The 20,294-nt window shown below is 39.7% G+C and overlaps 1 protein-coding gene across 3 annotated transcripts in view; it reads left to right on the top strand.

The window, feature by feature from the left end:
• Positions 1–20,294, top strand: part of efr3a (EFR3 homolog A (S. cerevisiae)) — a 182,133-nt gene that overhangs the window by 99,709 nt on the left and 62,130 nt on the right. For all 3 annotated transcript variants that reach the window (XM_080194277.1, XM_080194276.1, XM_080194275.1), the window contains exons 9-12: positions 4,518–4,655; positions 15,117–15,195; positions 16,649–16,784; positions 17,763–17,906. In XM_080194277.1, the coding sequence (XP_080050403.1) occupies positions 4,518–4,655; positions 15,117–15,195; positions 16,649–16,784; positions 17,763–17,906 (497 nt within the window). The remainder of the gene's footprint in view (positions 1–4,517; positions 4,656–15,116; positions 15,196–16,648; positions 16,785–17,762; positions 17,907–20,294) is intronic.

Below are 20,294 nucleotides of genomic sequence, written 5' to 3'. Positions count from 1 at the left end.
AGTAAAATTTTATGACCAAATGATCACCTTCTTGATTTCATGAAAACACTATTGACAAATAGTTTTTTTGTTCATCTTGTGTCAATTCATGATTTAACGGGATAACATGAAGATGAAATAGTCATGAAAGAAGCACAAGCAATAGGGAATTAACTTGATTTTGATTTTAGCCATGGGTTGAAGGACAGCTTAAAAGTTTCAGATAATTAATATTTTAGAACACAAACACTGAATTTCTTCACTTGAGAGTTTAAGGGATTCTGGTTATTTGTTTAACATAAACAAGAATAAGATTTTTTTCTAGCCTAATATTCTATTAAATTAAGTTGTATCTGAGGAACTCAGTCCTGTGATTTGTTTATCCTGTGCTATGTGGGAATTTCTCAATGCTTCTGGTGGTCTGGATGATTGTGTGGGGAAGCTACTTCCAGCTGGAGCAATTCAAGCTCTAGGTTTTGGAGCTTGAGCGGCAGCTGGGTGGCACTACAGTGCATTCATGAGGCTGAGAGGATCGTGGAGAACACGTTTCAGGATGTGCTCACCCCATAGCTTAAGGGAGTGAGGAAATGGATGACCACCAGACAGAGGAAGGGGAACAGGGAGATGGTGACAAAATCTCCCGAGTATATCCTGCTCGCGACCTCTCTTTCAGCTTTGGAAAATGATAAGTGATCGTTCCTCTGTGGAGGCTGACCAGAGCCAAGGCCATGGCTCTGTGGGTGTTCCAACTGCCTTGCGTATGGTTGCGGGGTGGGGGGAGGGAGAATATATGAAGGGCAATAGTGGTAGTACACTCATTAGTGAGGGAAGCACACAGTACTTCTGCAGCCATAGACATAACTCCAGGATAATGTGTTGCCTCCCAAGTTCTGGAATCAGGGACGTTACGGAACTGCTGCAGGACATTCTGAAGGGAAAGGGTGAATAGCCAGAAGTTGTGGTCCATTTTGGGACCAGTGATATAGGAAGAAAGAGAAATTAGGTCCTGCAAGCAGCTTTAGTGAGGTAGGTATCAAATTGTAATGCAGGGCTTCAAAGGTAGCAATCTTTGGTTTGGTCCCAGTGCCACACAATAGTGAGTACAGGAACTAAGGCTAGAGCAGGTGAGTGTGTGGCTGGAGAGATGCAAAGAGGGAAGTCTTTAGATTCTTGTGGCATTGGGATCATTTTTGGTGGAGGTGGGACTTGTACAAATTGAACGGGTGAGCAGGACTAAGACCAACATCCTTGCAGGGGGATTTGCGTGTGCTGTTTGGGCTGGATTTAAACTAAATTACCAGGATCCCATTCCCCTGTCAAGTATGTCAGAGGGGAGAGAAGCTGAAATGGAATTAGAAGTTATAATGCCAGTCTGAAAGGCAGAGGAAACGTAGGCTAGAAAATAAAGAAGTGAGTCTAGCAAAGTTTAAGTGGAATATCTTTTAATGCGAGGAGCCTGAGGAATAAGACAGATGAGCTGAGGGCACAGATAGGCATATAGGAGTGTGATATCATAGGTATAACAAGACCTGGTTGAAAGATGGACAGGATTAGCAGCTCAACATTCCTGGTGATAAGATATTCAGATGCGATGGGGAGGGGGATAGAAGCGGGGTTTGGGGGTGGGGGGGTCATTGCAACAAATCAGTTATGGCAGTGAGAGAGATGGTATCTTGGAAGGGGTCATCAAATAAGGTAATATGGGTAGAAGTGAAAAATACAAAAGGGGCAAACACATTGATGGATGTGTACCACAGGCCCACAAACTGTTAGGGAGAGTTGGAAGATCAAATGTGCAACCACATTTCAGAAATGTATAGGAGCAATAAGGAGATAAAAGGGGATTTTATATATTTTAATATATTTATTGGGATAGTTTTAGTGTGCAAGTTGGGGAAGGAGCAAAATTCTTAAATTGTATCCAGGAAAATTTCGCCAGAAGGTAGAAAGCCCAACAAGGGAGGGGGCAGTTCTGGGCTTCATATTTAGAAATGAGCTCGAGCAAGTGGAAGGCATATCAGTCAGCAAGCATTTTGGAGATAGTGACCATAATTCAGTTAGGTTTAGGAAAGGATAAGGATGGGCCTGAAATAAAAGTTCTTAACTGAGGAAAAGCTAATTTTGCTAAGATATGACATGATATGGCCCAAGTGGATTGGGAGCAGCTGTTTGTAGATAAAACTCTCAGAGCATTGGGAAGCCTTTCAAGGAGGAAAAAGCAAGCATACAGAGTAAATATGTTTCTATAAAGACAGAGTGGGACCAAGACCAGAGAACCTTCAATTCCAAGGGACACAAAAGTCAGGTTTAAGAGAAAAGAAGAGCCGCTTTTGGAAAACGCCGAGAACTCAATATGATAGAGACAGGGGAGGAGTATAAAAAGTGCAATGAGGATTTCCTTAAAAAGGAAATTAGGAAAGCTAAAAATGCATGAAAAAGCTTTAGTGGGTAGAATAAAGAAAAACCCAAATGGTTTTTTAAATATATTAAGAGCTACTTAACTCGCCTCTAGCCTGAGAAATGCCCATCGATATCGACCCTTGTTTCCTATCTCTTAGCCAACTTGTAATCCATGCTGTCAAAGACCCATCAATCCCAAATATTTCTAGTTTGCTAACCAACCTGCTATGTGGCACCATATCAACTGCTTTCTGAAAGTCCAAATGTACAATATCCACAGCACTACCCTCATCCACTGTCTCTGTCACCTCGTCAAAGGACTCAATTAAATTTGTCAGATATGACCTGCCCTTGACAAAACCGTATTGACTGTCTAGTACTAACTTATTTTTCTCAAGTGTATATTTATCTTATCCCTTATTGATCTGATCTGCTAACTCTGCCGCACGCAGGTTGGCTAGGTAGGTTATTTGGAGGATTTTGTGCTCTCTCCAACACCTTGACTTTGCCTCTGCTTGTTCCCAATGAGGACGTGTGTTTGTTGGTTCTCAGATGAGCTGACTTCAGTGAGAATGGATCTAACCCAGGTAAATTGGAATCCCCATTTTCATCAGTCAAAACCAGGAATCCCATGAGTTAACAGAAATGTTTGACATCTTTCGTAGCTGCAAACTAGCCAGATTAATCTCAGTGGTGCAAACCTTTTGAAAACTAGAATACTGGACAAAATAAAAAGTCACATGGACAAATATAGATTACATGAGGAAAATCAGTATAAATTTGTGAAAGAAAACTTGTCTTCAACTATCATAGTTATGGAGGATTAATGTGTACATCCAAGCAATGGATAAACTGTTACGTAACAGACTTGAAAGCAAAGCTGAAACCCAGTGAACAGTTACAGCTTAGATAAGAAGCAGGTGGGGTGAAAAAACTGTGGTAGTGATAGAGTTGCTTTTCAGACTGGGGGAAGGTATACGGTGGGATTTCTCAGGTGTTGGTGTCAGGACCACTGCTTCTCTATGACACCTTTATCAATTACATCACTCTTTCTCTCCCCCTCCACACAATATAAATCTAGTTTTTTTTTGCCTTTAACTCTGAATCTGGACGACTCTTCAGTGTTGGTTCTATTCTCTCTCCACAGATGCTGTCAGACCCACAGAGATTTTCCAGCATTTTCTGTTTTTGTTTTCGATTCCAGCATCTACAGTAATTTACTTTTACCACTGCTTTTCTTGATTTATATCAATGACTTAGCATACATGGCACAATTTCAAAATTTCAGGTGATTAAAAAGTTGGAAATTTTGTTGGAAACTGAGGAGGATAGTGATAGACTTCAAGAGGATGTTGTGGAATGGGCTGACATGTAAGAAGTGATGTATTTTTGTAAGAAGAATGAGGAGAGGCAAAATAAAAAGCTGCAATTCTAAAGGGAGCACAGTAGCCAAGGGATCTAAGATCTGGGGGTCTATGTCCACAAATTGGAGAGTATTGCAAGATAGGCTGAGAAAGTAGTTGAATTGGCATATGGCATCCAAAGTTTTATTGATAGAGGCATAGGAGGTCTTGTGGCACAGTGCATAACATCCCTACCTCTGAGTCAAAAGCTTTGGATTTGAGTTTTACTCCAGGACTTGATAGTCACGGAAGTTGTATTCCTCATGTGAGCAAACCCCTTCAGTATGTCCTATGGGGCAGCACAGTGGTTAGCACTGCTGCCTCAGTGCCACAGACCCAGGTTCAATTACAGCCTCAGGTGACGGTCTGTGTGGAGTTTGCACATTCTCCCTCTGTCTGCATGAGTGTTTTCTCCGGGTGCTTTGGTTTCCTCCCGCATCCCAAATATGCGCGGGTAATGTTGATTGGCCATGCTAAATTGCCCCTTAGTGTCATGGGGATTAGTGGGTAAAATACTTGGAGTTACGGGGATAGGGCCTCGGTGGGATTGTTGTTAGTGCAGGCTTGCTGGGCCGAATGGTCTCCGATTCAATAAAAAGTGGTGGATGATAAGAGTGGGGAGTGTCTCCTGATCAACCAGAGCATGAATGTTGCAGGTATCCTATCCTGTATACAGCAATACAAAATTAGTATGTTAAAGAATGATTTTGATGTGCTGCTTTTCTTTATTTTCAGTGAGAGCAACCCTCATTCTGTGTCAAGAAGTGCAGATAAAGATGAGGACCCTGCCACACTAGCAGAGAGTTGTTTTCGAGAACTGCTGGGGCGTGCAGCCTATGGTAACATGAACAATGCAATCAGACCTGTACTAGTGTAAGTCTAAATAATGTTTATAGATGTTGGTATTTTTCTGTAAGAATTTAGAGTAAAAGAAGTTGCATTGTAAATAATATTAGAAAACATGGAGATTTATTTAAAACAATGCTTCTCCCTTCTCTCTTTGTCCTTTTTCTTGTTTTTCTTCTACCTGTGCAAAAAGACAAAACAGCTGTCCAGTGGAGGGTGCAGTCTTGCAGAAGGTGATGAGGGAAAGTTGGGTAAAATAATTGAGGATTGAAGCTGAAGGCAGATATGGAGGGCTTCCAGTCTTGGGTGCACATGTTTTAAAATTTTCAAATTAAAATGTGGAGAGGCCAAGAGGCATCTCAAAGGTGCTCGCCACAATTCTTTCTCTCGTTCCTAGACTTGGTATTTAATAACTTCATGACACATTTCAAAAGATGTACTACCAAGTTCACCTGTAATCTGTTTCACAATGCTTTTAGTTTTCAATCTCCTCAAACAAAACCCTAACCTAAAATAACACATGCTTCACTTTCTATTGCATTCATCATCCAACTTCTAAAATCCAAGCTTTATCTGCACTTCCAATAAGAGCAAAAGATATTTTTAAGCTATAATTTTCAGAAGTACACAAGAAACTAATCACTAGATACCTATCTCAAAATATAAACCGGGATTGCTTGCAGAGATCTTCACTCATACATACTACAAGTACAACATTGGTGCTTCAATATTTCAGTCTTTCATCTACCAGCAGAATTGTAGATCAAGTTTTTGCTAGGCCTACAGATCTTCTATTTTCTGGTTCTTTTGCCAATTACCTTAAGTCTGAGCCTTATGCCACTAGAAATAGTTTCTCCTGATTTACCTAATCAATACTTTTCTTGATTTTAAACACCTCTGTTGCTTTAAGGCAAACAGCCGTGAAGTTTCTCATTTCCCCACTTAAATGAAGTTCTACATCCCATATACCATAGCAAATATAGCTGTAGGAATTTATAATGTAAAAAGTTGACAGGGTGTATACGCAGATGCAAGTTTTTAAACTCAATTAGAAAAATATAAACATTCTGGTGGGTGAAAGCACTCTTCAGTGTTATTACGTCAGTATAGTGCTGAAGGTCACAGGTTCAAATCCTGGACTACCTGCAGCCATGGTGCCAGGACTTGGCAAGAATCAACCCCTTCAATAAGAGAATGAGGAAAAATGGGGAAATAAAGCTATAGAGTTAACAACTTTTTGCATAAACAGTATTAAAACCTATCTGCAAAATAAAACTAAAAAGTAAATCAAAACTGCAGTAACCTAATGAGTATTTTTAAATGTACACAGATCTTGTGCTCCTCCATGTGCACTTGACAGCTGTACTCCAAGAAAAGCCTGCCTGCAGCCTCAAATTATTGGCCAAGCAGACTTATTTTGACGTACTTCTATTGACATTAAAGTACTTCCCTTTAGTCTGTACAGGATCTGCATTTTACTGTTAGAGATACCAATGTTATTTGGCCAGGTGCACCATCACACCTTGCATGCCTTCACTTCCGTAGTCGCAGGCCAGATTGGGCTGGGTGCGCTCAGCTGCTTGTGGTTTGCCAAAGTCTATGCCAGGTTGATGCAGTAGACAGTTTTGCTTTCTACTAGTATGTCAGCTTTACCTAAAATCTCATGAATAATTGGGATCAACATTTTTTAGCAAGTCAAGAATTATGCAAATTTATACATACTCTGATTTGTTCGTATGAAGCATGAAACCAATGAGGATGTTTATGCTGGAACTGCTGACAAAGCAGATAAATCACTTTAAAATATTGACAGATTCCATCTTCAGGGTTAGAGTCAAAATGTACAGCCTCAGGTGGAGTTTGCACATTCTCCCCATGTCTGGGTGGGTTTCATCCGGGTGCACTAGTTTCTTCCCACAGTCCAAAGTTGTGCAAGTTTGGGGGATTAGCCCATTGAGGCTGCAGAACTTGGAATTTCTTAATGTAAAGAGTTCCTGCTCCTTGTCACAGACAACAGTGGCCTTGTGAGTGGTGGGTATTGGTTCCATCCCTCATCCCTACAAGAGGTCTCGATATTACGTGGGCCCTGACCTAGATTATTGCATTTCACAGGATCTTACTGAAATTGTGACAAGAATATTCTGGAATAACCATTTATTTTGTTCTGGCTTTAATGTGTTTTTAATTGGTATTTTTAGTTGCAGTTCATTTGTCTAACTGTGACATGTCCTACATAGGAGCAAACTTTTTTTTAGTGGCCTTATTTAATGATCCAATTGCTTAACAATAAAAGGTTCAAATTTTCTTTTAAACTTTATTTCATTAGCTGATTGAAAAGTAACAGCCTATTAAAAAGGAGCAATGAGCAAACTTATGACATTTAAGTTGTTAAAAGTCTGAGCAGATTATTCAAGTTGCAGGACAAGGTTGATTGGAATTGGTGCTTTAATCTGCAAAATGTTTGTTCATGTTGCGTCAAAGATAAAACTAGATGAAAGAGCTGTATTAGTATGGTCTGCATAGCCTATTACAGCGCTAGCACGGCTATGAAGTGCTAATTTCTTTATTTAAAACCTGCAATGCTTGTAATGAAGCAATACTCAGTAGTATGCTGTATATAAATCAAAGAAGCTGACACCTTTTCATAGTTAAATTTGTGAAAATATTTGTGTTTCATGTTTTATTCTGTTTCTAGCTATTTCTTGAATTGTAAAATTACTTAAAATGTATATGGTTTATGCACATTTTATTGATGCTGCAGTAAACAAGACAACTGCAAAAATATGAGCTCTGAAATTTGACTCTGCAGTGCCAGTGTGCATACTTCTGATGTGAGCTACGCGAATGCTTTTCTGTAAGTGTGTTAGCATGCATGTGGAGCATGTGCTAAAGTATGCAGACCAGACAGATTGAGAAGGCATTCAATGTGTAATGCTGAATTGATGCCAGCACAGCCATTTTGCAACTCAATGTTCCAGTTAAGTGTTTCTTAGGATCACATCTAATGCATGTTTAGCAGCAGGAAGTAACCACTCCCACCTCCCCCCAGGTGTTCTTTAAATTATTTTCTATTTAACTATTTTCACGTTAGTTACCAATTCATTTCTATTAACTATTGTTGCAATTGTAGAAGTGTTTAAATTCCAGAGCTGTTTAATGTTACTAAAGTCTACAGGGAATGGTGTAGGACATCCTGCAAGACTTTGTCCTGACTTCAAGAATTGTGCACAGACCTCTTGCTTCCAGGAATGGGTGTAATATGTTACACTCTTCCTTGGACTACAGCCTGACAAGGGAATGAGCAGAGGTGTATAGAGCAGGACAGACTGTTGGAAGAGGGAGGAGGGAAAAAAGGACACCCAGTTTAAAAGCCATTTTTTGCCGTAGTGTTGAGAACATATATGAACCTCATCGAATAACAATGTGTCAGACATGTAAATAAGAACAAAATATTGCAGATGGTGGCGATCTAAAATAAAAACAACGTGATGAAAAAACTCAGCACGCCTGGTAGCATCATGGACGTATAGTGAGGAATAAGAACAAGAGTTACTGTTTTTTGAGTCCAATATGACTCGCCTTTGGAACTAAAGAGAGCTAGAAGTGTGGATTTTTGCAGTAGGGAAGGGGAGGAGGGCAGGTGGAGCAAAAGAGGTTAGGAATAGATTAGGGAGGGGTATTTAAGTGGTAAAAACGTCATGGAACAACAGCAAAAGGAATGATAATTACAATATTAAAGACAAAACTTAGGTGTTAATAGCAGAATAAAGGTGAGCGCTCTCTGAAAGCAAAATAATAGAATGTGTTAATAGCACAATAGGCTGGCACTAAATTCAAAATGGACCACAGAGTTTGATGTAAGTTGTTGAACTCGATATTGAGTCCAAAAGGCTGTATGGTGCCATTCCTCCACCTTTGGTTTGGTTTTACTGGAATATTGTAGCAGGCAGAAGTGAACAAGATGGTGAACTGAAATTGCAAGCAGCTTGAAGGCTGAGGTCATGCTTGCAGACTGACAGATGTTCTGCAAAGTGATCACAGCCTGCGTTTGGTCTCCTTTCCTAACGTGGAGGAGATAGCATTTTGAACAGTAGAGTAAATTGAAACAAGTACAAGCAAATAACTGCTTCATCTGGAAGGAATAAATCATAGAATCCCTACAGTGAAGGAGGAGGTCATTCAGCCCATTGAGTCTGCACTGATCACAATCCCATCCAAGCCCTATCCTGTAACCGCACCTAACCACTAGACCATCAGGGATTGTTTGTGGTCTTGGGACAAGGAGGAGATAAATAGGCAATTGATAAACCGCTATTATTTCACTTAGGAAACAAAGCGCAAGTGCCCTAAAGGTGTTATTACCTGGTGGTAAGGTTGTATTGTTACAATCAAGTGAAGGGTAGGAAGGCTTCCTTCTTTCCCCATTCCATGCTTGACCACAACAAGTTTTTTGCCAATTTGATGAGTGTTTAACTGTTTGTGATGCGATTTTAAAAGTGACAGAGACAGATTTTCTTGAGCCTTTTAAAGAAAAGAAACAATAGTATTTATTGTACTCAGTCCAAATAAAATAATAGAACTGCAACTTACAGCAGATAGATTATAGGGTGAACAGTAGATTAAGCAATTTAAAGTTGAGTACAGTTAAAGGGATACATCTGTTGTTGATTGATGATTTTGCTGACACCGGGCACAAGCCAGTGATTTTCTGAATTGAGCATCAAGGCAGTGATGATAATAATGGTCAATGTATCTTTTTCCCTGGAGGCTGCAACTGTGAGATTGATACATGCTCTCTGTATGTTGCATGTAGATAGTCAAATAACACAGGGCTTGAATCTTGCAAAGTTGTATGGAGAGAAAAAGGGAATCCCCTCAGGATCACCCTCAACATCTCATTTGCTCGTGTTGGTTTGCAGGCAATATAGTTGCTTAAACACAGAAAGGGTTAGTAGGCTAATCACATGTCTCTTACTCTCACACTTGGCCTGTGGATTCCACTGCCGAGTATGTCTAATGGTTTGTCCCCAACCAGTTGAGTATCCAGTTGTTTGTCGTGATGGTTTGTAGGTGGATTAGCACATAGACCTCAAGGTGATTACACTTGCTGAAGCTTTTGCAGGCAGGTCAGCTCCTTTTCAATAGCTTTGGAATGTAGAAGGTACAATGATGCAAATTTCAATCTTTACAGTGCAGAAGGAGGCCATTTGACCCATCATGTCTGCACTGGCTCTTATTCACCTGCTTTATCCCAATAACCTTGCATATTCTTTCTTTTTCAATAGCAATCCAACACCCTTATGAATATCTTGGTCGAACCTGCTTCCACCACTCAAAGTTCGGTCCAGATTCCAACCACCCTCTGGGTGAAAAAACCTTTCCTCCCGTCACTTCTACTCCTTTTGCCAATTTTTTTGTATCTGTGCCCTCCAGTTCTCACTATTAGCCCTGACCGTACCCCTCAGGATCGTGAATATCCATATCCAATCACCTGTCAGCCTTTTTTCCCAGGAGAACAGATCCAACCTCTCATTAGCTACTGTTTACCCCTGGAATAATTCTTGTGAATCTCCTCCGAATTCACTCCAATGCCATCACATCCTTCCTCAAGTATGTGGCCCAGAACTGTATACAGTACCAGATGAGGCCTAATCAGTGTTTAATACATGTTCAATATAATTTCCTTACTCTTGCACTCAATGTCCCTATTAATGAAATCAACGATGCTATATGCTTTATCTGCTCTTGCAACGTCCTACCACAATTAATGACTTATGTACATATACACTGAGGTCCCTTTGTTCCTGCACAGCCTTTTGGTTTTCTCCCTTTGTTTTATACTATCTCTCCACATTCTTCCTGCCAGATGCACACCTCTCACTCTCTGCATTGAATTTCATCTGCCATTTGTCTGCCCAATCCACTAATAGCTCTGTCCTTTTGAAGTTCAGGACTATCTTCATCACACTTGACAACAGCAAGAAACAGTACTTTTTACTGTATACTAAACATATGACCAATCAAATTAAATACCTTTTGGAAATCCATGTACACACATTAGCAAGTTTCTCTGTTACCTCCTCAACAATGTAAACACCAAGTTAGCGAAACATGATTTTCCTTTAATGAATCCATACTGGCTTAATTGTCCTGCAGTTGACTATTGATTTTTGTACTGAATCATAGTATCCAGACGTTTCCCTGGCACTGAGGTCACAGTGAAAGGTCTGCAGTTGTGAGGCAGCATGTTGGCACAATGATTAGCACTGCTGCCTCACAGCACTAGGGACTCGGGTTTATTTCTGGCTTGAGTCACTGTGCGGAGTCTGTACGTTCTTACCATGTCTATGTGGATTTCCTCCGGGCGCTCCAGTTTCCTCCCACAGTCTGAAAGATATGTTGGTTAGGTGCATTGGCAATACTAAATCCTCCCTCAGTGTACATGAACAGGTGCCGGATTAGGGTGACTAGGGGATTTTCACAGTAAGTTCATTACAGTGTTAATATGAGCCTACTTGTGACAATAAATAAATTTAACTTTAAGTTTTAAGCAAAGATAGCCATTCTAACAGCAACTCTCCAAGTATTCAGCCATCTTTGATCATAATTTCAAGTTGCTGGAATGTGGCTTTAGCCTATGTTAAAAATGTAATTATTCCAGCCAATGAATTCAGTCTTTTTTTAAGGCTTCATAACCATGTGCCATATAATTTCCATCATTTGAATCAAGAGAAAAATAAATACTTAAGAATCTTTTCATTTTTTCCTCCAGTAGGACAGCTCTGGTTCTGGAAAATATAAGTCACTCTGGGGAGCTAAAATGCGAACTACGCATTGTAAAACAAATAAAGATAGGAATGACAGCTTAAGTGAATAGATTGAGTGAAACAAACTGTTAAGACAAAGTGTTTGGATAAGGAGGCTGGGAAATTGGCTGCAGATTTACAATCTTTTATGGATTTGATCTATCCAACTCATCACTGTTGCTCTGTCTCTCTTTGATATCTAATATCTTGCCCTAAATGAACGATCTCTAAATTCTGCTGCCAGTTATTGTGCATTCAGTGCCAGCTTTTGAATCGGAAGAAAAAAGAAGCGGCCAGAATTTTTAATGAATCTGTAGGTGGTTGTCATTTGATAGCTATGGTTGAGGAATTTATCTTCTGCTTCAGTAAGAGTTCTGCACTTCAGTCAATCTGACCTACCTAAACATCAGACGTTCACAATAAAGAAACAGTTTCAGAGTTTCCAGTTTAATTTGGACATTTCACATTGATTTATGGTTAACTCTTTCACAATGCCGTACAACATGTGTACAAATGTAGCTGAAGGTGACCAAAGGTTGGGATCTGCATTTTCAAGAGTATTAGACATTCTGGTAGGGCAAAAGGAAAGGAGGTGTGTTAGTTGTGTTACAGAATGTTAGAATTATTATTGCACATAAGCCATTTGACCCATCATATCTACGCCAACTCTCCATATGAGAAGTTCACTTTGTGCCTTTCTCCTGCCTTCTCCCCGTAACCCTGATGCTTCTTTTCAGGTAACTGTTTAATTTCCTTTTAATTTCCAGTTGAACCTGCCTCTGCTACACAGACTCAGGCTGTGCATTCCAGACCTCAGCCACTTGCTATATTACCTTTTTTTGTCTATCGATTTTGCTTCTTTTGTCAGTTGCTTTAAATATGTGTCCTTTTGCTCTCAATCCTTTCATCAAAAGATGAAATAGTTTATCTCAATCTACTCTGCCCAAACCACCCATGATGTTTAATACCTTTATCAGACCTCCCTGCAGCCTTCTTTTCTCCAAGGAAAAACAGTTCAAACTGTTCCTATCTACCTCCATAACTGGATTCCCTAGATTCTAGAAAGGCTTTAAAATTGCAAATGTAACACTTCTACTCAAGAGAAAAGGAAAACAGAAAACCGGAAACTATAGGCCAGTTAGCCAATGTCTATCCAGCTTTGGTAAAATGTTAGAATCCATTATTGGAATCACAGATTCCCTACAGTTTGGAAGGAGACAACTCAGCCCAAATCTAGCCTGCACTGACAACAATCCCACCCTTTTCCTGCAACCCCATGCATTTACCTTGCTAATCCCTCTGATGCTAAGGGACAATTTAACATGGGCAATCAACCTAACCCATGCATCTTTGGACTGTGGGAAGAAACTGGAGCACCTGGAGAAAATCCACTGAGATGCAGGGAGAACGTGCAAACTCCACACAGACAGTAACCCGAGGCCGGAATTGAACCTGGGTCCCTGGCGCTGAGGCAACAGCGCTAACCACTGTGCCACCATGCTGCCCAAGAGCAGATAGCTGGATAACCAATGTAATCTGGCAGAGTCGTATTATGCTCTCTCCTGAAGAGGTCTAGACGCTTATATGGTTGAGCAATAACTGTTTCTTCACAACAGACTGGACACAAATCTGTAAGAGACAAGATGCGCTACTAATCTACTATCCCCATGTGCTGTCTACATCTTGACATGAATGGTACTGTTTCCGCAGTCCCAAACATCCCAATACTGCTCGTCCTCATCCGCGTCCTCTTACGCTTTTACTTTTTTCTGTATAGGCCCGCAATGCTTTTCTCTTCAGCTAATTCCCTTTTAGAAAGCCACAATTAAATTGCCCTTCACATCACTGTGGTTTATTCCAGATCCTAACCACTTGCTATGTTTTTTTAAAATTTCTCTCATGTTGTCTCTGGTTCTTTTACCTTAAACCAGCATCCTTGACCTTTCCACCAATTGAAACATTTTTTTTCTCCGTCTACTCTGTCCAGATTCCACCCCCCCCCCACCCCCCCCCCGACCCCATCACTTTGAACACCTCAGTTAAATTTCATCTCGACCTTTGCTTCAAGGAGAACTATCACAACAGCCAATCTGTCCTTGAAACTATTCTCGTAAATCTTGCCTGCAATTTCTCCAATGTCTTCACACCTTTCTGTAAATGTTGTGCCCAGAAGCTGATGCTGAACCAGTGTTTCTGTAAAGGTTCACCATAAATTTGTTGCTGTTGAACTGTATACTTATATTTGTAAAATCCAGAATGCTTTTTGTCTTTAAAGTTAAGATGATCTATGGGTAATTTTCTTTTAGTCAAGGCATAGCTTCTAAGCACAGGCACATAATGTTAGTACAGTGCAGAACACTAGCTGGGCCACGGCTTAATGTGGAATAGAATTCTGCTCACCACAGTACTGGAAAGGTGATTGAATTAGATAAGGTATCAAGAACTTTGGCTTCAAGAGTAAGATTGGATAGACTGGCCTATTTTAGAGCAAAGAAAGCTGAGGAGGGATCTAATTATGGTGTCCAAAATTGAGGAGCCTAGATAGAAAAGCTCCTTTTGAGCCTTTCCCCTAAGAGATGAGGTGTAGGTTTAAACCAGTTGGCAGAAGAATTTGAGGGGGCATGGTAAATATTTTCACTGAGGGGTGGGGATCTCACGACCCAAAAGGGTGGTGGAGGGAGAAATCGTCTTTTTTTAAAAATAGGATGTGCACTTGAAGTTCTGTTAACTTTCAGGGCTACCGATCAAGGAATTAGGCTGGTTAGCATTTCTCTTCAGCTGGCACAGAATGGTCCAAGAGACACTTCTATGATTATCGGAGTTTGAAGGGGATATTCTGAGACTACCTACTCCTGAAATTCCCACTTTTATAGACCTCAGCATTAAACAACATTGGTTAACTTCACATCACCTGAAATCAGTGAATACCAGGGTTTTTCAAAGCAGAGGTCGCAACCCACACATGGGTCACAGGGATGTTGAAAATGGACTGGTGGGGTATCCTGTTTTTAAAAAAACCAAATTGCAGAATGTTCTGTCGTCCTGTTCAAAAGAAAAGCAGGAAGTTCCGTTTATCGAGAGTGAGGATCTCTCAGCTCAAGATGGTGACATAGCCAACATGAAGCAAAAGAGCTCAGTGTTGCCTGATAGAATTCAAGTTGTGTACTTTGAAAGGAAAAGATAAGATGTATTTTCAAAGATACAATATTACATTGACCTCAAAGCTGCATATTTTGCTGGCCTTTGCAGTCTTTCACCAACGTTGAGAACAGGGCCAAAAATGATGTTTGTTTTACTGTTATTTTAATGAAACCATGGTGAATTCAGACCACCAACAGCCTTACCCATTTACAGAACAGTTTCTAGTGGAGATGCTTCCCTAAAAACATTGAAAGAATATACTTTGTCGCCGCCTTTATTGAATTGATTGTGATTTTGGACATGCTATTGCCTAGTAGTTCATTTTTCCCTTCTTTCTCAAATTAAGTTAGCATGGAGTTATTAAAGGATGTGATGTTACAAACATTGAGGTAAATTATCTAAACTAAATGATGATATTCTCATTTGTGCTTGCTTATACTGAATGAGCTATGTTCATGTCATTACCCAGTAAGATCATTGGTTTCTTACTTGACTCTGCAATGCATCTTAACTGATTGTTAATTGAGCTTTTTATTTATAGACATTTAGACAACCATCAGCTCTGGGACCCAAATGCATTTGCAGTTTCCTGCTTCAAAATCACAATGTACTCAATACAGGTAATGATTTATGTTATTTCTACAAGAAAGAAAAATGCCTGCAGCCTGATAATGGGGCTAATGCATTGCTTTCCTCCCTATTAAAAGCTTAAGAAGTTAAATTGATAGTTGATCATGACACAAGTGCTTGACTGAATTTTGATTTTTAGGTCTATGCTCTGTTTTGTGACTGAAGTGCAAGTAATGTCACATTTGCATTACAGAGCAAAATACTAAATGCGAGATGAGTGTTAATGGAAATATGTTGGAGTTGGTGATGTTGTATTTAGCTCATGTTTTGCTACAGTTTCAAAAACCAATGTATCTGACATTTATTCATTGGGCTAATTATACTAGGTCATATGTCTGGTGGGGAATTTTGCTTGCCAAAAGTTCAAATCAGGACTCGAGGCATGTGTCTCCAAATTGCTGATATCCACCCCTGAGGGCGTAAAGCTTCTTCCACAATGCAATGTCTGAAAATTGTGTCTCCTTGGTGAAGCATGAAATTCTGACCCTTTATTAGTTTGAAATAGCAAAAATTGAAATCTAAAATTTGAATAGTCCAGTATAATTTTGGTAGGTTTCCCCATCCACATTTTTCCAGTTTTTCCTAGTTAGACCTGGTATTCATATGGTTGGTCCTGGTCAATGGTAACGTCCAGAATGTTGTTGGTAAGGAATTCAGTAATGAGAATGCCATTGGATGTCAAGGGATGATAGTTAGATTCTCATTAAAAATGGCCATGGCATGGCACTTGTGTGAATATTACTTGCCACTTAGCAGCCCAAGCTTGAATGTTGTCCAAGCCTTGCTGCATCTTGCCTCTGAGTTGGTGTAAGTGGCATTGAAGATTGTGCAATCATCAGTAAACATCCCCACTTCTGATGTTATGATGGAGGGATGGTCACTAATGAAGCAGCCGAAGATGCTTTGTCCTAGAACTTTGTCCTGAGGAAATCTTGCAGTGATCTGGGGCCTGAAATGATTAATCTTCAACAACCACCCATGTTTCTTTTTTCCAGATACAACATCTCCAACCAGTGGAGGGCCTTCCCCCCGATTTCCCTTTCACTTATTTTGCCACATCTGATCAGGGTTGGCTCAATGTCAAGGGCAGTCACTCTCCCTCCTTGTGTTCAGCTTTTTTGTCTGTGTTTGAATCAAGTCTGTAAGAGTCAGGAGCTGTCTCACTCTAGCACAACCCCAACAACATCAATGAACAGGTTATTGGTGAGTGGTTCTTAATCGAACACTCTCAATGACACCTTCAACAATTTTGCTGATGTAAGAACTTGTGTTATGCAAAGTGCCTTGTTAAACAAACTTTATATTGTTTTCTACTTGCATTTTAAACTGGATTATTGCTTTCAGTTTTTTTCATCTTCATGAAAATGTTTTCAGCTTTGTCTCTATTTTGAATGAAAGTGCTATTTCTGTCTGAACTTGTTTACAATAAATCTACCATTACAGGCCCAGCATTCTCATCATGTGATTCAGCAGATTCTCCGACATCTGGACACACACAACAAGGATTCTCCGAGGGTCCGCGCAGGCATTGTACAGGTCCTTTTAGAGACTGTTACTATAGCAGCGAAAGGTTCTATTGGTAAGCAGGATTGACAATAAGAAAAAAAATAAAAGAACACTAGCAGAATAAACTCTGACTGTTTCCATCAATGTTCATTTGTTCATCGCACATTTATGGCTTCAGTTCCCCCCTGCATGTGACGCACTTCCTGATTTCAGCTGTAGCCTTAAGTGTAATGTACAGTGCAGGTTAGTTGTCCTGGTGAGAGAAAGATAATGAGCCAAATCACCTGGCAGGTAATAAACGTTATGCTATCATTTATATGCTTTACAGGTAACAGCAGACCCACCGCATTCTTCTGTGTTTGTTCTATGAAACATTTAAAGAGTTATCCCACCTGTTCTGGTTCCATTGCTCATTTTTGCCATGTTTTTCTATGTGCATGTTGGACTGTCTTTAACCAGTTATCTGATTTCATGGATGAGATTTTTTGGCCACTTTCACCTCAAGGCCAGAAAACCCCACCCCAGGTCAGTGGACCTTTTCAAGGTCTGTGTCCCGCCTGCTACTATTCCTGTGGTGGGCAAAATGGGAAAACTGCCCCATGTGCTCAAATTCACTTTTTTTCCCCCATTTTCATGCAATTAAAGGAAGCAGAGAATTGCAGTTATGTAGGGCTACCCTGGTTCCATAAAGTAAGAAAACGGGCTCCATGTTACGTTTTCTTTAAGTAGCTTTTCTTCGAGTTCTTTCTGGCAAAGTCAGTAAAAGTAGTTGTACAAGGTTTGAGCATCATTTTTAAGTCTGTTGGCTCAGCATTTCCTCTCTTGGGCTTGTTAAAATCTAATTTTACTACTTTTGACATTTCAAGAGTTTTGCATCAAACTGTAGTAGTTTGACTAATTAAAGACTTTTCTGCTGTTTATGTGTATCATCGTTATTAAGTAACTGTTACATTTTGTTTCTTCTCTCTTCCTCCTTCCCTAAAAATAAGTTACATAGTCACCATCAAATATTTAAATGAGTACCAATTTTGATGTTTTTTTCTTTAAATAGGTCCAACCGTCTTGGAGGTGTTTAACACATTGTTGAAACACTTGCGCCTCAGTGTTGATTTTGAGTTGTCCAATGAAAGTATTGGTGCTTTATCAACAAGCAATGATGAGAAAGTAGTTCAGGATACAATTATCCAGACTATTGGTGAGTACAGGATTCTGCAGTGTAACATTTGTGTTAATCATTTCTGATGGCACTAACTTATGCCATGACTGCATGCTAACATCCTACTTAAACCATATATAGTATATTAGTCCAGTTCAGTTTCTGGTCAACGGTAATGCCCAAGGTTTTGTTGATGGGGGATCCAGTAGTCAGATTGCCTGAAAGATGTGCTGGTCAGATATATTGGCCATGCTAAATTCTCCCTCAGTGTACCCAAACAGGTGCTGGAGTGTGGCAACTAGGGGATTTTCACAGGAACTTCATTGCAGAGTTAATGTAAGCCTGCTTATGACACTAATAAATAAACTTCAAACTATAAATCATAATGGGTTAGAGCTTGAAAACTCAAGTCCTCCTAGCCTAGTGACTTTATATTAAAATTCTCATGCTGCTTTTTGCAGGTTGTGGAATTGCACGTTTTTTGGACTACCTGGAGTTACATTATGTACAATCGTATTTTGCAAAGATATTATTAACTAAAAAAGAAAAGCTTCTCCCTGGTGATGTTGAACTGAGAGAAATTCTTTCAGTATTGAGTATATTGTTTATACCATTCATTTGGGAAATGTTTTGACCATCCCATCAGCTGACTAACTATACCTTTCATTTACTTAAATTTAATGTTTCTTAACCAATGCTGCAGTAGTTATAATTATGACTAGCTCTCTAGTTTTCCCTGACACTTGCTACAACTGCCACTTGTGAACAAAAGTTCAATCTACTCACTTGCATTTGTATCTACATAATTAGAGTACTTTAGTGCTTGCTCTGAAACAAATGATGTGAATTGAGAGCAGAATAAGCTGAGGTATACTGATGTTATCTTGGAGTTAACTCCCACCTTATCCTAATTTATTACACCCAACATTTTCAAGCAATTTGTGAGAAGCCATCCTATGTTAATAAACTGATTTAAGAAATTGGTGCAAGTGCGCGACAGGGAAACTAATCACCAATCGAGTGAATTGCCAAATCTGTCAGTTGTATGAGTAAAAGTGGATGCTATTCCTAATGTATTAGCGTGACAGAGTGATAAGGCCAGTCCACATTGTTTTGCCTTTTAATTTTTTGCTTGCAAATATATTCGGGTATTTTTCTATATCCAGGATTCTAATGTGATCAGTAAACTCATAATGATACGTAAGACTCATAAGTTTCTTTATAACCAAGTTCCAATGTAAATTCACTCTTTCTGGTTCGTCACTTGTTTAAACATCAGTTATGTCCTGGAACCAAAACGTGGCTGAGGAATTCCCTTTGAACTGCTTCCACCCTGCTGCAAAAATTCATCAGGGTGGAATCCAGAAGACTTAGCCACACCAAACTTCTGGTGAAGTGATGGTGGCAGAGTGAGGGCAGCACTAAGGAATCTTCCAACCTTGAATGCTACTTAGTTTTCGTGCTGGAGCTCTTGCTATGAGGTGGTATATATCTTAAGATCCAGTATGCACTACTACATCGTTTCGAAAGTTAAATCTTAAAGATTTCAGGCAAGTCCTTATTTATGTGACAGTAAAAGTTGGAGCTCATTGTTGACCAAAAGCCAATCAGTAAAAAGATAAGCAAGCAGGACTAAATATCTTTCTTCGTTTAACCTAATGTTTGCCGTACCTTGGGTTTGCTCTGCACTTGACATATCTTCTCTTTTGCTCCCTCCCCAGGACGCTATCCAGTCGGCACTGTTTTTTAAATTCCATTAACTTTCCCACCATGAAGTTGTATGAAAATTCCTTTCAATTTATTATGTGTTATTTTGAGAATGGAGTACTTAATAAACCTGAAGTGAACTGGCAAGTGACGATAGGCCACGAATTGTCATGGCAAGCCATTGAGTGGTGCCAGCTATTTGTTAGACTTGCCTGTTTAGTGTTGGTGATACTTGCCCTGTAAGTTGCTGAAACTGAGATTGAAAGGGGCATCTCAGTAAACAGGCACTGGAATCTGAATGAGCAGATTAGGAGATTTATCAATCAGATTGCAGCATTGTGAAATTTACAGAGCAAGAGTAAGAAAGAAATAAAATAGGAATGGTATACTCAAATATCAAATCTGGTATGGAAAGTGAAATTGAGAAACGGAAAGATTCAGTTGAGATGGAAAAAAATTAAAATGATAGACATCTTTAAAATCTGAGACTTGATTGCCTGCCCCAAAGTGGTAGGTTTTCAGCAATGTTCCCAGAAATCCCCATTGCCCTCGAGCAGGATTGTGCGATCTCACCCGAGTGAGGTTGTAAAATCCCCATATTTCTAACAGTTAATTGTCAGTGCCAAGATGCTTGGCAGTATTTCACACTTATCATTTAATTAAAATGGATCTAAGACTTCAAGTAATTTGATTTATCTTTCTGCAATGAGATTATTTCGT

Source organism: Carcharhinus amblyrhynchos, chromosome 8, assembly GCF_965287045.1.
Source record: "Carcharhinus amblyrhynchos chromosome 8, sCarAmb.v2.hapA, whole genome shotgun sequence".
Lineage (NCBI taxonomy): Eukaryota > Metazoa > Chordata > Chondrichthyes > Carcharhiniformes > Carcharhinidae > Carcharhinus > Carcharhinus amblyrhynchos.
This window is presented reverse-complemented; position numbering and strand designations above follow the sequence as displayed.